This window comes from Meles meles, chromosome 5 (genome assembly GCF_922984935.1).
Source record: "Meles meles chromosome 5, mMelMel3.1 paternal haplotype, whole genome shotgun sequence".
Classification (NCBI taxonomy): domain Eukaryota; kingdom Metazoa; phylum Chordata; class Mammalia; order Carnivora; family Mustelidae; genus Meles; species Meles meles.
In genome coordinates this window covers 95,715,355-95,736,467 of record NC_060070.1, presented here as the reverse complement: position 1 = coordinate 95,736,467, position 21,113 = coordinate 95,715,355, and the positions used below count along the sequence as shown (strand labels likewise).

The 21,113-nt window shown below is 34.0% G+C and overlaps 1 protein-coding gene across 1 annotated transcript in view; it reads right to left on the bottom strand.

Annotated features, from left to right (window-relative positions):
* The window catches only part of LOC123941788 (CD2 associated protein), a 143,162-nt gene that overhangs the window by 40,494 nt on the left and 81,555 nt on the right, over positions 1-21,113 (bottom strand). Inside the window, exons 6-11 of the mRNA XM_046005507.1 lie at positions 15,475-15,662; positions 12,502-12,580; positions 12,008-12,102; positions 10,814-10,918; positions 6,689-6,725; positions 5,579-5,641 (exon numbers count right to left, since the gene is read on the bottom strand). Of these exons, the coding sequence (XP_045861463.1) occupies positions 5,579-5,641; positions 6,689-6,725; positions 10,814-10,918; positions 12,008-12,102; positions 12,502-12,580; positions 15,475-15,662 (567 nt within the window). The remainder of the gene's footprint in view (positions 1-5,578; positions 5,642-6,688; positions 6,726-10,813; positions 10,919-12,007; positions 12,103-12,501; positions 12,581-15,474; positions 15,663-21,113) is intronic.

Genomic DNA, 21,113 nt, shown 5'->3' with positions numbered 1-21,113 from the left:
TGTGGTAATCAACAGCAGTCACACAACCTTCTGCGAGAGACAAAATCTTTTTTTTTTTTTATTTTTTTTAAAGATTTTATTTATTTATTTGACAGAGAGAGATCACAAGTAGCTAGAGAGGCAGGCAGAGAGAGAGAGAGGGAAGCAGGCTCCCTGCTGAGCAGAGAGCCCCATGCGGGACTCGATCCCAGGACCCTGAGATCATGACCCGAGCCGAAGGCAGAGGCTTAACCCACTGAGCCACCCAGGCGCCCCAGAGAGACAAAATCTTACATAGTCAATAAAGTGTAACTTTTTCAAGGACATAGGGTACAATTCACAATTCATTTTGCTGGGGTTGAAAGTCCCAGTGATCAGCCAACTAGACCCTCAAAATCTGTAGTCTCCTATATTAGCAGTGAATTCCTAGTATGTGAATACATTCTCCTACCAACAGTAACTTGTCCCCCTTTAATGCCAGACACAGAGACAGGAAAACCTTAAGAGGAACATCCACCAGCACAACTCTCCCTTCCCATTCTGCTAATTACAAAACAATAATGCCATTATTAACATACTGGTGCTTAGTTCCTGCCTGGAGTTGTGTACCATGTGGTTCTGCTTATGAATTAACTGAAAATTAAGACAAATTCTGTCCTTTACACCTGCAGATATAGAAACTGAAAAAAAAAAGTTCCTCAAGCAAATGAATACAGTTTCATTGCCTCTACTAGTAGAAGTGTTAAACCAGCCTGGGCTTTAGCAGCCATTCCTATGGATACTGGGACCACCAGGGAGAACATGTACATTAAGGTAACCATTTAAATGATTTTATAAGACTAAGAGCTTCACTTACATTCTCTCCTACACATTTACATGTCTGTGTGGCACTCCAAAGTAATTATCAGTTGCTCCCTTCCTTTCATACATACTCCATAGCAAGAATACAAGTCCCTGAGAGTGAAGTGGGCTACTGAAAGCTATGTCCAAGAAACTTTTAACAAAAAGCAAGAGAAAAACTTGGGCTCCAAAGTGTTGGTGTTTTTCTTCTTATGAAGCACACTATGCATCTGTTGAGGTGGAAAAAGGGTAGAACTTTGTGGTTAATTTTATTGAAAAAGACAGACTTTAATGCATACCAATTTTTAACGCTCAGACTGATACTAGTTCTCTCTCCCAATGCACATCTCCAAAAAGCTTACTAGGCAAAGCACTGACATTTTTTCTATTCCTTGAACCAGATTTAGGCATGTCAGGTTAATAAGAACATTTTGAAAACATTAAGAATTGTTTCCCTCATTTTACATTTGTCCTATCTCACTAATTTAGAAATTCTTATATTTGCATACAAACTTTAACACCAACACATAGTATAGTTTTTTTAAAAAAGTTTTAAAATCTTCCCAATGAAGAGTTTTGGTGTTGACAAGATTTAAAAAAAAAAGAAAAAAAAATGTCTTTTATATTTACTTACATATTTACCATTTCTGACATTCTTTATCAGTTTCTACTTATCCAAACACCCATATAACATCATTTTCCTTCAGCCAAAAAGTATTTCCTTTAACATTTCCTGTGTACTATATACAGGTGTGCTGACAACGAGTTCTCTCAGATTTTGTCTGAAAGCTTTTATTTTGCCTGCATTTACTGAAAGGTATTTTGCTAGGCAGAAAATTCAAGGTTGAGAATTATTTTCATTCAGACTTTATGCTTTTCTTTTTATCACAGCTTTTCACTGAACAGACTATGATGTTCCTTTAGGTGGTTTCTTTTGTTTCTCCTGCTTTTAGTTCACTGAGCTTCTTGGATCTTTGGGTTTACGGTTTCAGCAAGTCTTGAGATTTTTCAACTATTATTTCTTCAAGTATTTTTTTCTGCCCCATTCTCTCTCCATTTGTTCAGGGACTCCAATTACACATAAGTACAACTACCTAACAGGGCACGCGGGTGGCTCAGTTGATTAAGTGGCCAACTCTTGACCTCAGCTCAGGTCTTGGTCTCAGGATTATGAGCTGAAGCCCCACGATGGGCTCCATGTTGAGTATGGAACTTACTTAAAAAAAAAAAAAACAAAAACAAAACTATTTGATATTGTCATCAAGTTACTGATGCCCTATTCATTTTTTTCTAGGGCTTTTTTTTTTTCCCTTAAGTAGGCTCCACACCCAACATGAGGCTTGAACTCACAATGCTGAGATCAAGAGATGTGTGCTCTACTGACTGAACCAGCCAGCTGCCCCTCTAGTTCATTTTAGATAGCTTCTATTGCTGTGCCTTCCAGTTCACTAATATTTCATTCTATAGTCTCCAGTAAACTAATAATTCCATGCAATGTTTTTCATTTCTGATACTGTATTAACTCATCTGCCTAAGTTCAATGTGGGTCTTTTAATATTTTCCATTTCTTTCACCATCAGTCTTGCATTGTCTTTTACTTTCTTGAACACAAGGAATATAATTTTAATAGCTGTTTTAATGTCCTTATTGCTATTTCCATCATCTCTTATCATTTCTGGATCTTTTAAATTGACTAACTTTTCTTTTAGTTACAAGTTGCTATTTTCCAGCTTTCTCTACATGCCTGGTAATTTTTTTATCAGCTAATGGACATTCTGTATTTTACCCATTTGGCTGCTAGATTTTATTATACTCTTTCAAATTGTATTGAATTCTGTTCTGGGATTAGTTCGATCTGCTTCCAAGGTACATGCAAAGCCCTAAGTCTAAGGTGATATAATCTTTTACAGACTCTATCCTATGCCTTATCAAGTCTTTCCACTGTGGCTTGTAGGAACATGAACTATTAGTGAGTTCCAGAAACTGTTTCACCAAATGCTTTCCAGCAGTTATTTCTCCAGCTATGGAAGTTTCCTTTCTTATGTGTTTAATTCACAGTACTCAGCCAAAGCTTCATGGTAAGCCCTACAAAGATCTTAGAGTGCTCTCTGTGCAGTTCCCTCCATTATGGAATTCTGCCCCACAAACTGTAGCTGCCATGGCCTCCCTAAACTCCTATCTCCTGTTTCTGCAATTCCACAGGAAAACTGGGCTCTACTGTACTTCTTCCTTTCGGCTGACTGTAAACTGCTTCAATAGGTTAGCGTAATTTTAGGGCTTATCTTACTGGTTCAGTGATAACTTCCTTCAGTGATAACAGTCCTATGCTGTTGTCTAATATCTGAAACCACTATTTCATGTACTTTGTCGAATTTTCTAGTCGTTTAACTCAGGAGGGCAAATTCAGTCCCTGTTACCTCATTATGCCCAGGATTTTGACCAGATAAATGATATTAAAAATGCAGCACCTTCTGTTTTGCTTGTAAGATCATCTGACTGATTTCAGAGAATACAGGAAGTCACTACTCAATTTTAATAAGACCTCGATCTACTTGACTGAGGAAACTATAAAAGGAGTATCATAATGTCGGTAATGAAGCCAATATAGTTCTTATATTTGGTTCTACATATCTTTATAGAATGAGTCTTTCATGTAGGACTGGTATTATAACCAGGTACCAAAATAAACTGATCCAAGACTCAGACCTAACAATAGCCATATTACACCCAGATTAAGAAATACTTCAAAGTATACATTGTTTTAGCATAAAAAAAATTCTCAAATGTAAAGAAAAAACAATATTAACAACTTCCATGCTGAGCACAGATAATGAGAAAGAGATAAAGCTATAAAAGTACGTAACATATTCAGGAACCAGAGTGTGGTTACTGCATTTAGTGAATGAAAGAGAAGATGATACAAAATTGTAATTTGGGGGTCAGTTCCCAACAACACCAAAAGCTGGCCAGGATAAGGAGTAACAGGAATTCTCCTTCATTGTTGATGGGAATGCAAAATGGTATAATTTGGAAGATAATTTGACATTTTCTTACACAAAATTCTCTTAACACATGTCCCAGCAATCACACTCCTTGGTTGTTTACCTAGGGGAATTAAACACTTATGTACACCAAGATACCTAGAGAAGGATGTTATTTATTCATACCTGACAGAGTATGGAAACAACGAAGATGTCTTCAATAGGTGAATTTGGATAAACTGTGCTACAGACAGTGAACAGACTATTAATAAGCACTAAAAAGAAATCGGGTATTAAGTCATGAAGACATGGAGATTTAAATATAACCAAATGAAAAATAAATAAATAAATATAACCAAATGACATTCTGAAAAAGGCAAAACTATGAAGACAATAAAAAGTTCGATGGCTGCCAGGAGCAGAGGGAAGGGAAGGATGAAATGACGGAGCAAAAAAGATTCTTAGGGTAATAAGATATATTCTGTAATTCATATTACACATTTGTCAAGTTATACATTTGTCCAAACTCATAAAATGTACAACACCAGGAGTAAACCCCAAGATAAATTGTGGACTTTGGGATATAATGTTTCTGTGAGATCCATTCTGGTTCATGATAGTGGGGAAGGCTGTACATGTGTGGGGCAAGGAGTATATGGGAATTCTCTATACTTCCTGCTCAATTTTCTTAGTCAATCTAAAACTATTCTAAAAAAAGTCTACTGAAAAAAATCTGGCAACAATATGAAATATAAGTCAGACAAGGGACTAAAGTGAGAGGAATCAGTTAAGAATATAAAGGAACACTGCAGGCAACACCCAAGGATAAGCAGAAAAAATACTGACAGTAGAAACAGAAGCACTCTAAAACAGTGTTCAAGTTGTTTCTTGTACAGTTGACCCATGAACAACACAGGGAGTTAGGTGCACCAACCTCCCCACATAGCTGAAAATCTAAGTATAACTTCTGACTCCCCGAAAACTTAACTGAAAGCCTACTGTTGGCCAGAAGGCCTTACCAATAACATAAACATTCAATTAACACATTTCTGTTATGTGTATTATATACTTTATTCTTATAATACAGTAAGCTAAAGAAAAGGTTAATAAATCATAAGAAAAATACATTTACAGTGCTGTATCATATTTAATGGGAAAAACTTCATGTACAAGTGGACCTCTCCAGTTCAAACTGGGTCGCGCTGCTCAAGGGTCAACTGTATATATAACCTATATACTATATATAACCATTGCAGAACCGTCTGCACAAAAAGAAATAATTATTTTCTCCAAATTAACAAACAAAATAATGTTTTTATCAAAATACATGTGTACCTTGGATAACTTTCCAGGTTTATATGACAAATACAGACAGTGAAAATTAGAAAAATTAGATAATACATAACAAAACACATCCATGTTTTAAAAGTTAGAACTCACCTAAGAAATTTTAATTTATTTTAATTGGGACTCCAAAAAAAATTAAAATATAACTACTTAATACCTAGTTTTCTTATATAACGAACTGTAATGAAACACTACATTCTTACTGAAGTAATGGTTTAACTTTTTAATGAATGTAAACTGGTATCAATTTGAGTGAAATCTTTATTTCCTATCAATTTTGACAAAATACTTCCTCCCAGACTCCAAACATTGTTAAATAGTGAATGGCTGTTAAAAATCAATGTAAATCATTCAGTGTGGAGAGAGATTATTATTTACGATGACCACAAAAGAAAGAATTACTTTTCTGAAAGTGGGATAATTAGTCTCACCTTTTTCTTCTGGCTTTACAGGAAAATACTTCTTGTCTGTAGTTATTAACTCAGGCTTTGGAGCTAAGGAAAAAAACAAAGTTAATACTTAAAAAAAAAATAGTTTCAAAGCACAAAGACAATTATACTATTAAATAGTACAGGTTAGTTTAAAAATAACATCAGAGAAAAACTAGGCTAAATATCCAATCCTGCAGCTGTTACCTTGTGGTCTCAGATCCCTCTTTGTCAAATGAAGATGTTCATATTATCTGCAACACCACTCTCTAGTAGAACTCTCTATGATGATGGAAATATTCTATTTTTGTACTATCCAATATGGAGTATGGAAACTTGAAATGTTAGTACTGTGACTGTGAATTCAATTTTTTAATTTTATTTAACTTTAAATTTTAAAAAGCCCAAGTATGACTGGTGACTAAAAATCCTCTAACACCAACTTCTATAAAAATTATTTTTAAGTTGTGCTTTACTTGCTCTGGGATTGGGTCAGCAAATTCAAAGCCGAAAACTTGGGAGTAGAGAAGGACTTGTATTATTTTAAAATAAAGCAAATCTTCCAAGAAATAATTGTACTTTAGTCGTAAAAAATCAGAAATTAGGGGCTAAAATTTACAGATATAGACAAAGAGCTAGATTATAAAACTGCAACTGTGGAAAAGTCTTCTAAGAATACTGTAATATACTTCTGCTTAAAAAAATGAAAATAAACTCTTCTAGTTTGCTTAACCCTTAGCACACTGTCTGAAGAAATACAAATTAATATTTAAATAAGACATTAACAAATGGATTTAATATGAAAAGGCAGAATAACTAATTGGCCAGATCAATATATTAAGTATTCTATCTAAACTTTGTCAATTTTCTTAATTAGAAATGATGTTATAACTAAAGTATCTAAATTATACTTAAGATCCTATTTTATACAGTTTATACTTTAAAAATATTGATATTAATACATACGAACACTTTGTATATATTTCTAGTTTGTATGTATCAGGATATATGATTTTTGCTAATGTAAGTGGTTTATACTTAAAACCCAATTTCACCATTTTGTAACTTGAAAATATAAAAAATACCAAACTGAATAATATGTTTCTTACATACCTGGACCTTTAGCAGGTGGTGGTGGTTTCTTTGGTTTCTATTAAAATAACAACAGTGAAGATACATGAACACTTACATCTTACATATTTATACTTAAAATAAATTCTGATCATTAATATTATTTGTCCTCATTCCATCCCTGCCAAAAATTATAAAGCAAAAAGATCTTAATAATCAACAGGTCACTGATAAAAAATTAATCTGTTAGAGCAAATGTCTTCTTGATCAAAATTCCAGTATGTCAAAACTCACCAGTGAATTTGGTAAACCCCAAAATATCTTAATGGTAATCAAAAATATTCATGACTGCCTCCTTTACTTGAAGATTCCTAGGCACAATTTTACCTCTCTTTAACAACTGAGTACTACAGGAAAGGAGAGGTAGCAGGGAAAGGAAGAGAGAGAAACTGGTTAAAAAAAAAAAAAAATTAGAATAGCTAATAAATGTATCTAGCTTATACCCTTGACCCTTCAGAACTCTCAAAGAGAAGATTTAAATCAAAGGTCTGTGGGGCACCTGGGTGGCTCAGTCAGTCAAGTGTCCAACTCCTGATTCCCACTCAGGTCAGGGGAAAAGCAGGGAAGGAGGGAGAGAATGTTAAGCAGAATGTGGAGCCACACACGGGGCTGGATCCCACAACCCTGAGATAATCGCCTGAGCTAAAATCAAGAGTCAGACACTTAACTGACTAAGCCACTCAGGCATCCCACCATTCATTTATTTTTAAGACTTAAACTTCAAATATTCCTAAGTACGTGAATTTGGTTTTACCAAATTAAAACTAACTGAGAGTCAATGCTATATAAACAACGAATAACCACCCCCCCCCAAATAATTTGTTCATTAGGCATAAGAATAAAGCACCCTAGGGGCACCTGGGTAGCTCAGTGGGTTAAAGCCTCTGCCTTCTGCTCAGGTCATGATCTCTGGATCTTGGCATCCAGCTATGCATTGGGCTCTCTGCTCAGCAGGGAGCCTGCTTCTCCATCTCTCTCTGCCTGCCTCTCTGCCTACCTGTGATCTCTCTCTGTCAAATAAATAAATAAAAATAAAATCTTTAAAAATGAAAAAAAAAAAAAAAAAAAAGAATAAAGCACCCTGAAAGGCTTAATACTGAATGAAATCTAACAAAAGAAGGGCCTCAGACAGCATTCACCCATAGAGCAACCTCTAATAATTTACTTAACTATATAAAGACTGCAAAGGTAGGAATTTCTAGATTGGCTTAAATAAAATACAGCAGACTGTCTTGTCCTGGGTCTCTGCTCTCTGACTCAATTAGAGAAGTAGCAAGGAGGAGGCAGTCCAAGATGGTGGCATAGGAAGACTCTGAACTGACCTCCTCCCATGGACACAATAAATCTACACCTACATATAGAGCCATTCCTCCAGAAAAAATGAGGGTGGACTGAATAGCCTCTATATAGCAAACAACAGAGGGACCACACAGAGAACAGTGGCAGACAAGGTAACAACATAAACCACATCCCAGATACAAAAATCTGCAGTAGGGAGAGATATCCCTGAGGGTCCCAAGCAGACTTACCTGCCCTAGGGCACAGAAACAAAACAGCAATTTAAAGGGCAACTAGACTTAATAAATACATATGCACCATTTTGTCCAAAAAACTAGAGAATACATTTTTTTCAAGTGCACATGGAACAGTGTTAGGCCACAAATCTCCGAAAATTCCAGAAGACTGAAATCATAACATTATCTATTCTAACCCCAATGGTATAAAATTAGAAAATTAACTACAAGACGATACCTGGAAAAACAAACAAACACAGGAAGACTAAAAAATGCTACTAAACAATCAATAGGTCAACGAAGAAATCAAAGAGAACATCTAAAAATATGCTGAGACAAATGAAAATAAAAACAATAGAAACAACTTTCCAAACCTATGGAACACTGCAAAATTCTAACAGGCAAGTTCAGAGCAATACAAGGAAGCCTACCTCAAGAAATAACAAAATTCCCAAAGAAACAATCTAAATTTACACCAAGAGGAACTGGGGGGGTGGGGGGGGGGGGACCAAAGTTTATAGAAAAACAAAGACCAGAGCAGAAATAAACAAAACAGAGATTAAAAAAGGCAAGATCAATGAAACTAAAAGCTGACTATTGAAAAGATAAGCAAAATCAATAAACCTCTAGTCAAAAATCATCAAGAAAAAAAGAGAGGACCCAAATAAATATAGAAGAAATGAAACAGGAGAAGTTACAGGTGACGTTACAGAAATATTAAGGATCACAAGAGATTACTATAAACAATTACATGCCAACAAATTGGAAAACCCAGACATGGATAAATTCCATTTATGGATAAATTCCACTTTTCTAAGAATTCATCTGTTTCTTCTGGGTTCTAAGACTTGATTACAAAGAAACAGAAAATGTTAACAGACCAATTACAAATAATAAAATTCAATCAGTAATTTAAAAGTCCAGGGTCAGACAGCTTCATAGGTGAATTCTACCAAACATTTAAAGAAGAGTTGGTAACTATCCTCAAATTATTTAAAAACATTAAAGAGGAAGAAATGCTTCCAAATTCATTTTATGAGGCCAGCATTACTCTGATATCAAAACCTGTCAGACATCACAGGAAAAAAAATTACAGGCAATATCCCTGATGAACACAAATGCAAAAATCCTTAACAAAGTATTAGCAAACTGAACTGAACGATACATCAAAAGGATCATACATCATAATCATTTAGGATTTATTTCAGAATGATTCAACATCTTCAAATGGACCAACATAATATACACCATTTTAACAAAATGAAGGATAAAAATCCTATGGTCATCTCAATATACACAGAAAGACCATTTAAAAAATCCAACATCCATTTATAAAACCTCTCAACAAAGTGGGTACAGAAGGAATGAACATCAACATAATAAAGTCCACAAATGACAAATCCAAAATTAACACTCAATGGTAAAAAGCTAAAAGCTCTTCCTCTAGGGTCAGGAACAAGATAAGGATGCCCACTCTCACCACTTTTCTTCAACACAGTATTGAAGTCTTGGCCACAGCAGTTAGGCAAGAAAAAGAAATAAAAGGCATCCAAATTGGAAAGGAAGAAGTAAAACCATTCACTACTAGAGGACAACATACATATACATGTGATATATACATACACAGTGGATTATTACTCAGCTAGAAAAAGAATGAAATCCATAGATGGACCCAGAGGATAATATGCTAAGTGATATAAGTCAACAGATAAAGACAATACCATATGATTTCATTTATTGTGACATCTAAAAAACAAATGAACAAACAAAACAGAAACAGATTCACAGACATAGGAAACAGAGTGTTGGTTACCATAAAGATGGTATATTTCATGTACCATGAAATAAGATGGAAGGGAGTAAGAGATACAAACTTATAGTAAGTCAGTCATGGGGCTGTAATGTACAGCATAGAGAACATAGTCAATAATATTGTAATAACTTTGGAGATGTGATAATTAGACTTCTCATAGGGACCATTTTGTCATATATAAAAATATCTAATCACTATGATCTATAACACTTAAAACCAATAGGATATTGTATGTCAATTATACTTCAGTCAATCAATCAATCGATCTTCAGTGAGGTCCATTGTTCTATGGGGAAAAAAGAGATCAAGTTGCAGAAAAGCAAAAGATCACGAATGAATAACTCAGCATCACTTTAAATCCTGTAAGAAAGCAAAGACTGCTTCTTACCCTCCCAAAAATGCATTAACAAGAGTATTCCTGTAAAATTAAGAGTAGCTAAAAATAAGATTTTCCAAAAAATTAAAGTATAACTTCTTCCAGGACAAGTGTTAATTTGTCTAACTATAATGAGAGACTTTTTCTTTTAATTATAATAAAGTAACAAAGTCTAAGGTTACTTTTCAATATAGTCAGTGGGGAACACCAGAAGTAAAACACAGAACCAAAATATTATTTTATTTTACTACAGTTCAAATCAATTTTACCTCAATATATAAACTGGAAGCCCCCTCATAAAGTTATTCAGTAACAATATAAAACACCTGTTTTTAAAGAAATACTGGCAAAAGATTCATTAAACTATTATCATCATTGTTAAAAAAAAAAAAAAAAAAGCTTACTGGAAAGTCTTTATCCAGTTCGTTTATCTGAATAGCAAAATTATCTGGAAATACTCCTTCTTTACCATTAAGTTCACCCTTCCACCAGCCAGCTTCTCCAGTCTCCTATAATGCAAAGTGAGGAATAATTAAAATAACTGGGGCTATCTTAAAATAAGAAAAAAGTTTATAACAAAACATGAAAATATTCAATTCCATTATTTTTACAACGAAAGAAAAGGGCTAAACAGATCATAAAGTCCTCCTAAAAGCAAATACTACCCACATATTACTTCCAACAGTAGTTATAAAATTGGGTTTCATTTTTTTTAAATAAGTCAAATAATTTTAAAATTCAGTTTATAAGGAGAAAGGAAAAAGGAAAGTGGGAAAAGAGGGTGGAGGGAGAATATGATTTTCTAAACGTGTCTTACTTAATTTACTTAACACTTTCTATATCAAAAACAAAGACATTATTCATTTGCCTTAGAAATTAATAAGATATTCTGTAATTCTTTCCAAATACCTACCCCCATGAGAAACTGGGTGGTTATCAATCCAAAACTGTATGGATATTAAAAATTACATTCACTAAACTATCTGATAACAAAGTCAATTTATGAGACTGACGCGCTACCTACTGCGCTAACAAGGCATCTAACAAAGTCAATTTAAAACAAGGGGATATTTTTCAGAAATTATTCTATACGGTTATAACAAAACCAAAATCTTTATAGTTTTCTTCTATTACAAATAGTTACGGGATTTTGCCCAGACCCAAAACTCCTGGTTTTTTTTTTTCTTTTGCTAAAATTTATTCCAAGTTATAAAACTACTTCATACTTTGAAATAGTTGCATCACTTTCCACTGTATGGTTTTATAAACATTTTCATATTGATGCAATTTCAACTGTTTACTTATTTTTCTTCTTTTTCTTTTTACATTATAAACAATAAACATTAGAGTGGGGAAAAAAATTTAATGAGGTGAACTAGGAAGTGAGAACAGAAACCCAGAGGAGTTGAGGTTAGAGGAAAAAACATACATGATGGTAAAAATAATCCCCAATAAATCAATTATTAGGCAATACTATGTGCCATATCAGGACACCAAAATAAGACAAAGTTCCAGCTCCTCTAGAGGAGGAGGAATGTAAGGAGAAGGAATGTAAGAATGAATAAATTAATGCATTGAAAAACTGAGAACTATCTTACCTTACTTATTAAGTAGATTATCTCTCCCTCTTTAAAAGAGAGCTCATCTTCATTAGTACCTTCATAAGCAAATAATGTTCTACAATATTCCTTTGCTAAAATAAAGAATGTGAATAATGTAGTTTGAATAAATTGATTCAACAATACTTATTAATCCTCTACTTTGTGTAAAAACATGTACACTAGAAGCTATTAAAGATAGATGAATAATTTTGGCCAATACTATACACTGGATTAAGTAACAATTTCATTAATCCATGCATTCAAATAGTTACTACATGCCTACTATGTTTCTAGGCACAGTTCTAACTGCAGGGGGATACATGGGTGGACAAAGCACACATAGTAAAACCTCTGACCCTGTAGTACTTCCATCTCATAGAATTTAATACTCTGATCAAGTAGTACAGTGTTAACAAACATCTTCAAAAACTCTAATAATGTATATGAGCATGCTTCATCCCCAATATGCAAAATTTTATTCAAAAACTTACCTTTAGTTTTACTTTCTGTGTCTGTTTTTGTTATGTCCACACTCTGTGCTTTGGATCCTACTGACTGTATAACCAAGGGCTGCAACAGAAAAGGATGGTATCAACTATTTTAGGTGAGAATTAAGATAATATTCTTAAACAAAATTTCCATTTGCATTAGCCAGCTTTCCCTACTGATACCTATAGCCAAGTTAGTAATGTGAATGAAAACTCTGCAATGAAAAGATAAAGATGATAAAAGCTACCTAAATGATGGCGCAGAATGTCACATTTTAAAATTCCCTGTCTTAAGGTTAATACACATTCTTGGCTACCCAGAATACAGTGTTGTAATTTACTTTTAAACCTCTTAAATCAATAAAAATAATAGCACTGGGATGCCTGGGTGGTTCAGTCGGTTAAGCGTCTGCCTTTAGCTCAGGTCACGATCCCACAGTTGATCCCAGGGTCCTGGGATCGACAGACCCCTGTGTTGGGCTCCCTGCTTAGCAGGGAACCTGCTTCTCCCTCTGCCTGCTCGGCCTGCTGCTACCCCTGCTTGTGCGCTCTCTCACTCTCTCTCTGACAAATAAATGAATAAAATCTTAAAAAAAAAAAAAATAGTATCTGAGAATGTACTGAATACCAATCCCTGAGCTAAATCCTCTGCATACATTATAACTTAATCCTCAAAACAGTCTGCATAAAGTACACACTATTATGTGCTCCTTTTATAGATTAGGAAGCAGTTAAGTAACCTGCCCACAATAACAGTAATTTAGTAGTGGAGCCCCGATTTGAACATAGAAAGTCTGACTCCAGAAAGTGGCTCTTAAACAACAACACTAAACTTCCTTATGATGACATAGGGAAGAAAAGTAAGTCTTTATACTTCATTGCTGCTATCTGAATGAAATTACCTAGCTAATGTTACAACATCTATAACTATAGTTTTGTAGAAAATTTTACCTTATAATTGACTAAAGTAAGTCCTTCATACTAATGCTTTCCTTGACTTCTCTCCCCAGAAATAACATGACATTTGACCTTAGCTGTCATTAATTAAAAGTCTAAATATACCAACTACCTATCACTGTGTGTTCTGTTTATCTTTTAAGATACTCACTTTAGGGCGCCTGGGTGGCTCAGTAGGTTAAAACCTCTGCCTTCAGCTCAGGTCATGATCTCAGGGTCCTGGGATGGAGGCCCGCATCGGGCTCTCTGCTCAGTAGGAAGCCTGCTTCCCCCCCTCCCCACCTCTCTCTGCCTGCCTCTCTGCCTACTTGTGATCTCTCTGTCAAATAAATTAAAAAAAAAAAAAAAAAAGATATTCACTTTAACTTCTCCCAATTCTAATCATCATTTCTTCTAATCTGATGTCACCTACAAACATAGCAAATGTGCTATTGATTTCTGGGTCAGTGATCAAAGCAAGGCTCAAAAGGCCATCATACAGGGTGACCCTAAGACTACTCTCACTAATAACTCTTGAGTAGTGAACATTTTAAGTGGCATTTGAAAGAGTACTAGTGTAATCATTAATTAAATAAAGTTATTTGATATAAATCATAAGCTTTAGGTTAGAAAGGAGCCCCAAATTATCTAATGTCCCTTATAACACAAACATTGCTTCTCCAACATTCCTGGCTGTTATATGGCTATACAGCACCATTCCAAAAAACCACAAGAATTCCAATCTTTACCTTTAAAACCAAGAATGAATCAGGCCCCATAATCTTACTGCCAGACAGTCTCAAAGCTAGGAGGATAGGGAAAAAGGACAAGTTCTCTTTCCTGAACCCAAATCATTATTACATGAAAAACTATATAGCAAGCTGGGAAAGAAAAAATATGTTGAAACTAACCATTTTAGAAGAAAACTTGAGAATATACTTCATCGACCAAAACAGTTTTATAAGTGAAATATAGCTGAACTAGGCAAGCAAATACTGAAATACTTTAAACTCTTTAAGAGTTATATACAGGCATAGAACTGAGAACTAAAATGAAACAACACCCTAAAACTCAATGGAAAAACCTCCTATCTGAAATAAGTAGTCTCTATCTCTAAGGTGTGAACTTAAGAAACAACAGCCTTGCAATTAGTCTTCCAGATATTGTAGCTTTTTTCCCCCCAAAATAAAGACTTATGGGTTTATTTTGAAATCTGTTATTAATTTGGAAGGAAAAAATAAATATCTCACCAAGTGGCAAAAAATAAAGTAAAATAAATAAAATCTGTTATAAGGTGTTATAATTTATGGTACCTTCATTTTGATTTATTTCCCAATGCCAGTGAAATGCGAATGAAAAATGAAGTTCTCCATACATTTAGAGAGGGAGATTAGCAGATTTCACCATCACTGACAATCCAGAGGAAGTTAAGTAAAGCCTAATTAACTTAGTATCTTATTGTGAACCCATTTTAAAATGACCCATGTCAGGCTTATTTCAAATTAAAAGACAATATGTAATTTTAGTTTTTCAAAGGCGAAACAAGGGGCACCTGGGCAGCTCAGTGGGTTAAGTCTCTGCCTTTGGCTCAGGTCATGGTCTCAGGGTCCTGGAATCGAGCCCCGAATGGGGCTCTCTGCTCAACGGGGAGCCTGCTTCTCCTTCTCTCTCTTGCCTGCCTCTCTGCCTGCTTGTGATCTCTCTCTATTTTTTGTTTTTTAATCTAAATAAATAAATAAATAAAAGGTGAAACAGAACAAAAAAACCCTGTCTTCTCTATTTCTACCTATGATAACCAAAAACTCTGAAGTTTCCACTAAGAAAAGCTGTGTTAAATTTATCAGTAAACATTCTCATTTTATAAAAACCTAAACATCAATCACTATAAAGCTGCAGTTTCTCAGTCTTCTTATTCATAACCAATTATTAGTGATCTCAAAAAAGGAAATATAACAGAGTTGCAAACTGACTTTTACATTTTAAAAAATACTTAATGAGTGAATGAGTGCAGTTAAGCTAAGTGAAGTTCATCATTACTACCTTTTCTGTTTTCTTCTCTTCTAGTTCACTACCAGATGTTCTTGTCCTAAGTTTCACAGAGCCTTCTTTAAAAATATCTCCAAATCCAATTCCTCGAATTTTCTTTGGCTGTGTAACTGATCCAAGAGCAGTTTCATTCCCATTCCCAGGAGACGGTAAAGGTGAGGTAGTCCCAGTCAAAACAGTTTCTGAAAGAATAATTTGTTTTTGAAGAATGAAGAGTTACAAAGATCTTGGCATTCCCCTTTCATACTGCTTACATTCTATACCTCCTAATTAAAAACAGTAAAATAAAAATAAAAAATTAAATGACGGAGCACTAAAATATCCAAAAATGTAAAATTCATTTAACCTGATTTTTCTGGATATTGTTTAAAATGATAACAATTTTAGGAATATTTAATTAGTAAAATGCTAATTAAGAAATCCAAGAAGTCATATTATACAAGGTCCTTAACAAAAGCATGTCAAAATTCACAGCTCTTGGTCAAACATGCAGAATATAAGAACAAAACATTACAAAAACTAATTATTTTCTAAAAGTTATAGAAGATTCAATTTGATCAAAGTATGGGAGTTTCCAAATATAGTAACTAGTAATACTAGCAAATTTTTATTTTAAAAAGTCCATTTTTATTCTTAAAAGTTTAAGATCACTTCAACTCACAGATGAATAAGTCAAATTTGAACCAATAAAAATTTAAATTACAATAAAAAAATTTTAAGCAAGTTTAACATTATATAATAAGTAAGAAAGTTGTTTCTACAATCTTGCTCAGCAGCAAAGGATCTTATTTATAGGCTTTAAGGAGTTTATGAACTACCATGGAAAACTGTATGGGTATTTTTTCAGCTTATTTTTCTGGGTATAAGAAGCATATCTCTTATTAGATTCTCAAAAGGCCTTATAATCTAAAAAGCTCTAGAGTATATCATCCAAGAAAATTTCAGAAACATTTCAGAATGGGGTTGAGGGGTGGGAAAAACACATGATTATCAGTTCACTGAACTAAAGGAGTCTGTTGAAGTTTAACAGTAATAATAACAAGGTAATTAATAAAAATAGTATTTACATTTACTCAGGGCTTAATCTATGCCAGGCACTTGCTAAGCACTGTACATGAATTACACTAATTTACATAATCACTCATAGGCTTAACATTAAGAACTATCATTCCTCATTTTGAAAATAACTGGGTAAAGAGATATTAAGAAAAAAAAACTTTTACAAAGTCATGTATGTAGTAAGTAACAAAGCCAACAGTTGAACTGAATCCTAGATGATCACAGAATCAAACATTTTCATAAGATTACTAATGATAATAATCATTAAATTATTAATGGTTCGAATTTTTAAAAGCCTCCACTCACACATCTGAAACATTTAAGAATTAAAGTAACTTTTATTAACTTAAATGTAATACTAACGAGTGATCTATTCTAACCACTTTCATTATTAGCCTAAGCCACATATTTTTGTACTATATTTTAAATCAGTTTATTAGAATGTTTACATACAATAAAACGAACCAATTTTAAATGGATATTCCAATAATTTTTGACAAATGTATGCACCAGGAAACTACATCAAGAACCAGAACACTTCTGTCACCCCAAATGGACATTCATACACCTCCCTCATCAATCCTTCCTAAATTCAAGCTTCAAGAAACCTTGAATTTCCTTCTGTCACTACAGGTATCTTTTTAGAGTTTCAAGTAAATTTAATCATACAGAACATACATCTCGTGTCTGCTTCTTTTGCTAGGCAGAATGTATAAAACATATCCATGTTGTTCCATGCATTCCTACTTTATTCCTTTTTATTGCTGACTGGTATTCCACTGTACAGATATATCACTATTTATCTAGCATTAAGAATGTAAGCTGCAGGTTTTTCATAGACGAGCTTTGTCCAATTTATAAAGTTTCCTACTTTTGCTATTATGGAGCTTTTTTACTGAAATTGAGAGTTGAATACATAAAATACATAAAACACCTACTGAGATGGCCATCTTTTAAATGGTTTAATATAGTATATTAACTTTTGAATGTATGGGATAATACCATTAATTATAATACATAACCTTTACATATTTTACTTTTGAATGAAGGGGATAAATCCCATTAATCATAATGTATAATCTTTGCATATTTTGCTGGGCTTGATGTCTTAATGCTTTGTTTTGATTTTGGTGCTCATGCTCATGACATATGGTTTATAATTCATTTTTTCATGGTTTAATCAGATTTTTATATCAAAGTCATACAAACCTAAGAAATCTGAAAAACTTTGTGTAAAATTAAATCCTTAATAGAATTCAGCAGTATTTTATGTAAAGATTTTTGACAATGAACTCAAATTTCTTCATATGTCTACTCAAGACTATCAGTTCTATTTCGGTAAGTTGTAAGTTCAAGGAATGTGTGCATATAAGTTATAAAATTTGTAAGTGTATTTTTTCATTATCCCTGATAATGTCTGATCTGTAATAATATTCATTGTCACTGTGCAAAGCATAAGCAATCTAGAATGCTTACATTAAGAATAACACATTAATATATGAAGGAAAAAAATAGGGATAAAAAGAAAAATTTCATAATGATGGAGTCAATTCATAAAAATTATGTAAGTTATAAATTGTATAACCTAATACCAGAACTACAAAATAGATATCATGTCTGATTATCAGTAATATTTTTTTCCTTTTTTCTTTGAGCAACCATTAGAGCTTTAACAACTTTATACTTTTTTAAAAAGTCAACTGTTGAACTTGTTGATTTTCTTTAAAGTTTGTTTGTTCTTTATTTCACAGTTTTCTGCTCTCATTTCCTGACTTCTAATTATTTCAGGTTTAATTTCTTCTTTCACTCATTTCAAATAAAAACGTCTGATTATTGACTTTTCTTCTTTTCTAGTATTAGCACTTAAAGCAATTAAATTTCTCTATAGGTGCTGTTTTACTTGCATTCCACAAATTTTTATTGTTCTTTGCTTCTGGAGTCAGGTCCAAAAAGTCATCTCCAAGACCAATGTCAAGGAGCTTACCACTGGGTTTTCTTCTAGGAGTTTTATGATTTCAGGTATTTGTTTAAGACTTTAATGCATTTTGAGTTGATTTTTGTGTTTGATGTCTTTTTTAAAGTATATTTTTAGCATTTCATTTTATTATTATTAGCAATTCCTCTGTTTTATTTTCTTAGGAGTTGCTCTAGGCTTATAATATGCATCTTTAACTTGCCAAAATCTACATTCAAATAAGATTATACCTCTTCATATATAACAGCCTTATAATAGGTACATTTCACTTCATCTCTTCTGTGTTTACAGCTACTGTTGTCATTCATTTTACTTATACAGGAGCTATGTTTCCCATAATACATTATTTTAAAGTCAATTATTTTTTAAAGAAATTTAAAAATGGAAAAGAGTGCTTTATACTTATCCTATTTACCTTTATTTCTGTCCCTCTTCATTCCACTTATATAAATTTAAGTTTCCCCCTAGTATCATTGTTTTCCTAGAGAACTTTTATTCTTTAGGGTGCAGCAGGTCTGCTAGCAATTAATTCTCTATTACTGTTTGTCTGAAAACTTTTTTTTAACCTCATCTTTATTTTGGAGAATAGAATTCTGGATTTATTTCTCTTCTTTTAGCATTTCAAAGATATCATTCCATTATCTTCTACCATACTTAGTTTCTGATGATTACCTGCGTTTTTTTCCTTCATTCTTCTCTACCAGAAGTACCATTTCCCTCTAACTCCTAAGATTTTCCACTTTACTGTACCTTTTTCCTCTATCTCCTAAGATTTTCCACTTTACTGTTTATTTTCAGCCCTTAATTATGATGTGCCGTTGCAAGCCCTGTGTGGTGTGTCGGAGGGAGTAAAGTATGGGGGGGGGGGGGGCTGTGCTTTTTGAATTTGTGGATTTATAGTTTACATCAAATCTGGATATATTTTAATATTCTTTCTTCAGATATTTTTCCTGACCACCTTTTCTCTACTCTTTTTTTGTAACTCAAGCTACACATGTTAGACTTTAAAATTATCCCAAGATTTCTGCAGTCTATTCTGTTAGTGCTTCATTTTGGATTAAGTCTACTGCTACGTATTTAAGTTTCAATTATCTTTTCTTCATTCTCTAGTCTACTGTTGAACTTCCACAAGAAGCAATTCACTTCAGATATTGTGTTTTTCATCTCTAGCAGTCAGTTCCACTTGCTTCTTTTTTTGTATCTTCTGTTTCACTCCTCATTACATTCATATTTTCCATTATATCTTTGAGCCTACTGAGCATTCTTATTACAGTTATGTTTAACAACCTTGTTGCTGACTGCATCGTTTCTGGTTCATTTTCTATCAATTAATTTTTCTTCCAAATTTTCTGGGTCACATTTTGCTACTACTTGATATACAGCTAGTAATTCCATTTTATTTAGTGTTGTTGAGGGCTAAATCTTATAATCCTCTAAAACCCAGTGATTCTTGGGGTGCCTGGGTAGTCCAGTCAGTTAAACGTCTGACTCTTGATTTTAGCACAGGTCATGATCTCAGGATCATGGGGTTGAGCCTGCGTCAGGCTCCGTGCTGAGCATGGAGCCTGCTTCAGATTCTCTCTCTCCCTTTCCCTCTCCCTTTGGCCCTAAACCTCAAGAAAATTTTTTAAATTTTTTAAATAACAAAAAACAAAACAGTGATTCTCAACCTGGGTTGCTTTTATCCCCCCGCCAAGGGATATGTGGGAACATCTGAAAACGATTTTGGTTATTACAACTGAAGAGCACAACTGGTACCTAGCAGGTTTAGATCAGAGATGTTTATAAATATTCTATATGCACTGGACAGACCCCCAAAGCAAAGAGTTATCCTGCCCAAAAATCACTAAGGACAAAGATGAGAAACCCTGCATTAAAGAGTACTGATTTGGGGGGCACCTGGGTGGCTCAGTCAGTTAAGCGTCTGCCTTCGGTTCAGGTCATGATCCTGGAGTCCCTGGATTGAGCCCCACATCAGGCTCCCTACTCAGTGGGGATTCTGCTTCTGCCCCTCCCCTCCCCCTGCTCTTTCTCTTTCTCTCTCTCTCAAGTAAATAAATAAAATCTTAAAAAAAAAAAAAAAGGGTGCTGATCTTTTTCTGGCAAACAGGTAAATCCCTGCATATTAGTGTGAAGCTTTCTCAGGGTAGAACTAGAACAGCTTCCATTCAAACACCAATCTACCCTCACTTCACCCTTCCACTGAACTGCCCATGTATTCAATGAAGTCTCTCAAAACCAGATGGGGAGAATTCAAACAATTCTTGATCTTGAGTAAGCACTGGGAATAATCATGTTAATCCCAGTGATCTATTTTTCTTCACCAACTGTTCGTGTCTTAGCTCATGGGGTTTCACTCTATGTATTCACAGACTGATACTACACAAACACTTAAAGAAACCCCCTAACCACATTGTTGAAGCGCTTCCCTTTACCCCCTACCTACCTTTCTTTCTTTCTTTCTCTCTCTCTCTCCCCCGCCAAAGTAACCCGTGCCACAACTCTAACTACCTAGGCTTCCTTGAACTCAAACCTTTAACTCCTCGACAAAACTGACAATATTCTGCTGAGGTTCACCCTTTCTGTACTGCAGTCTAAA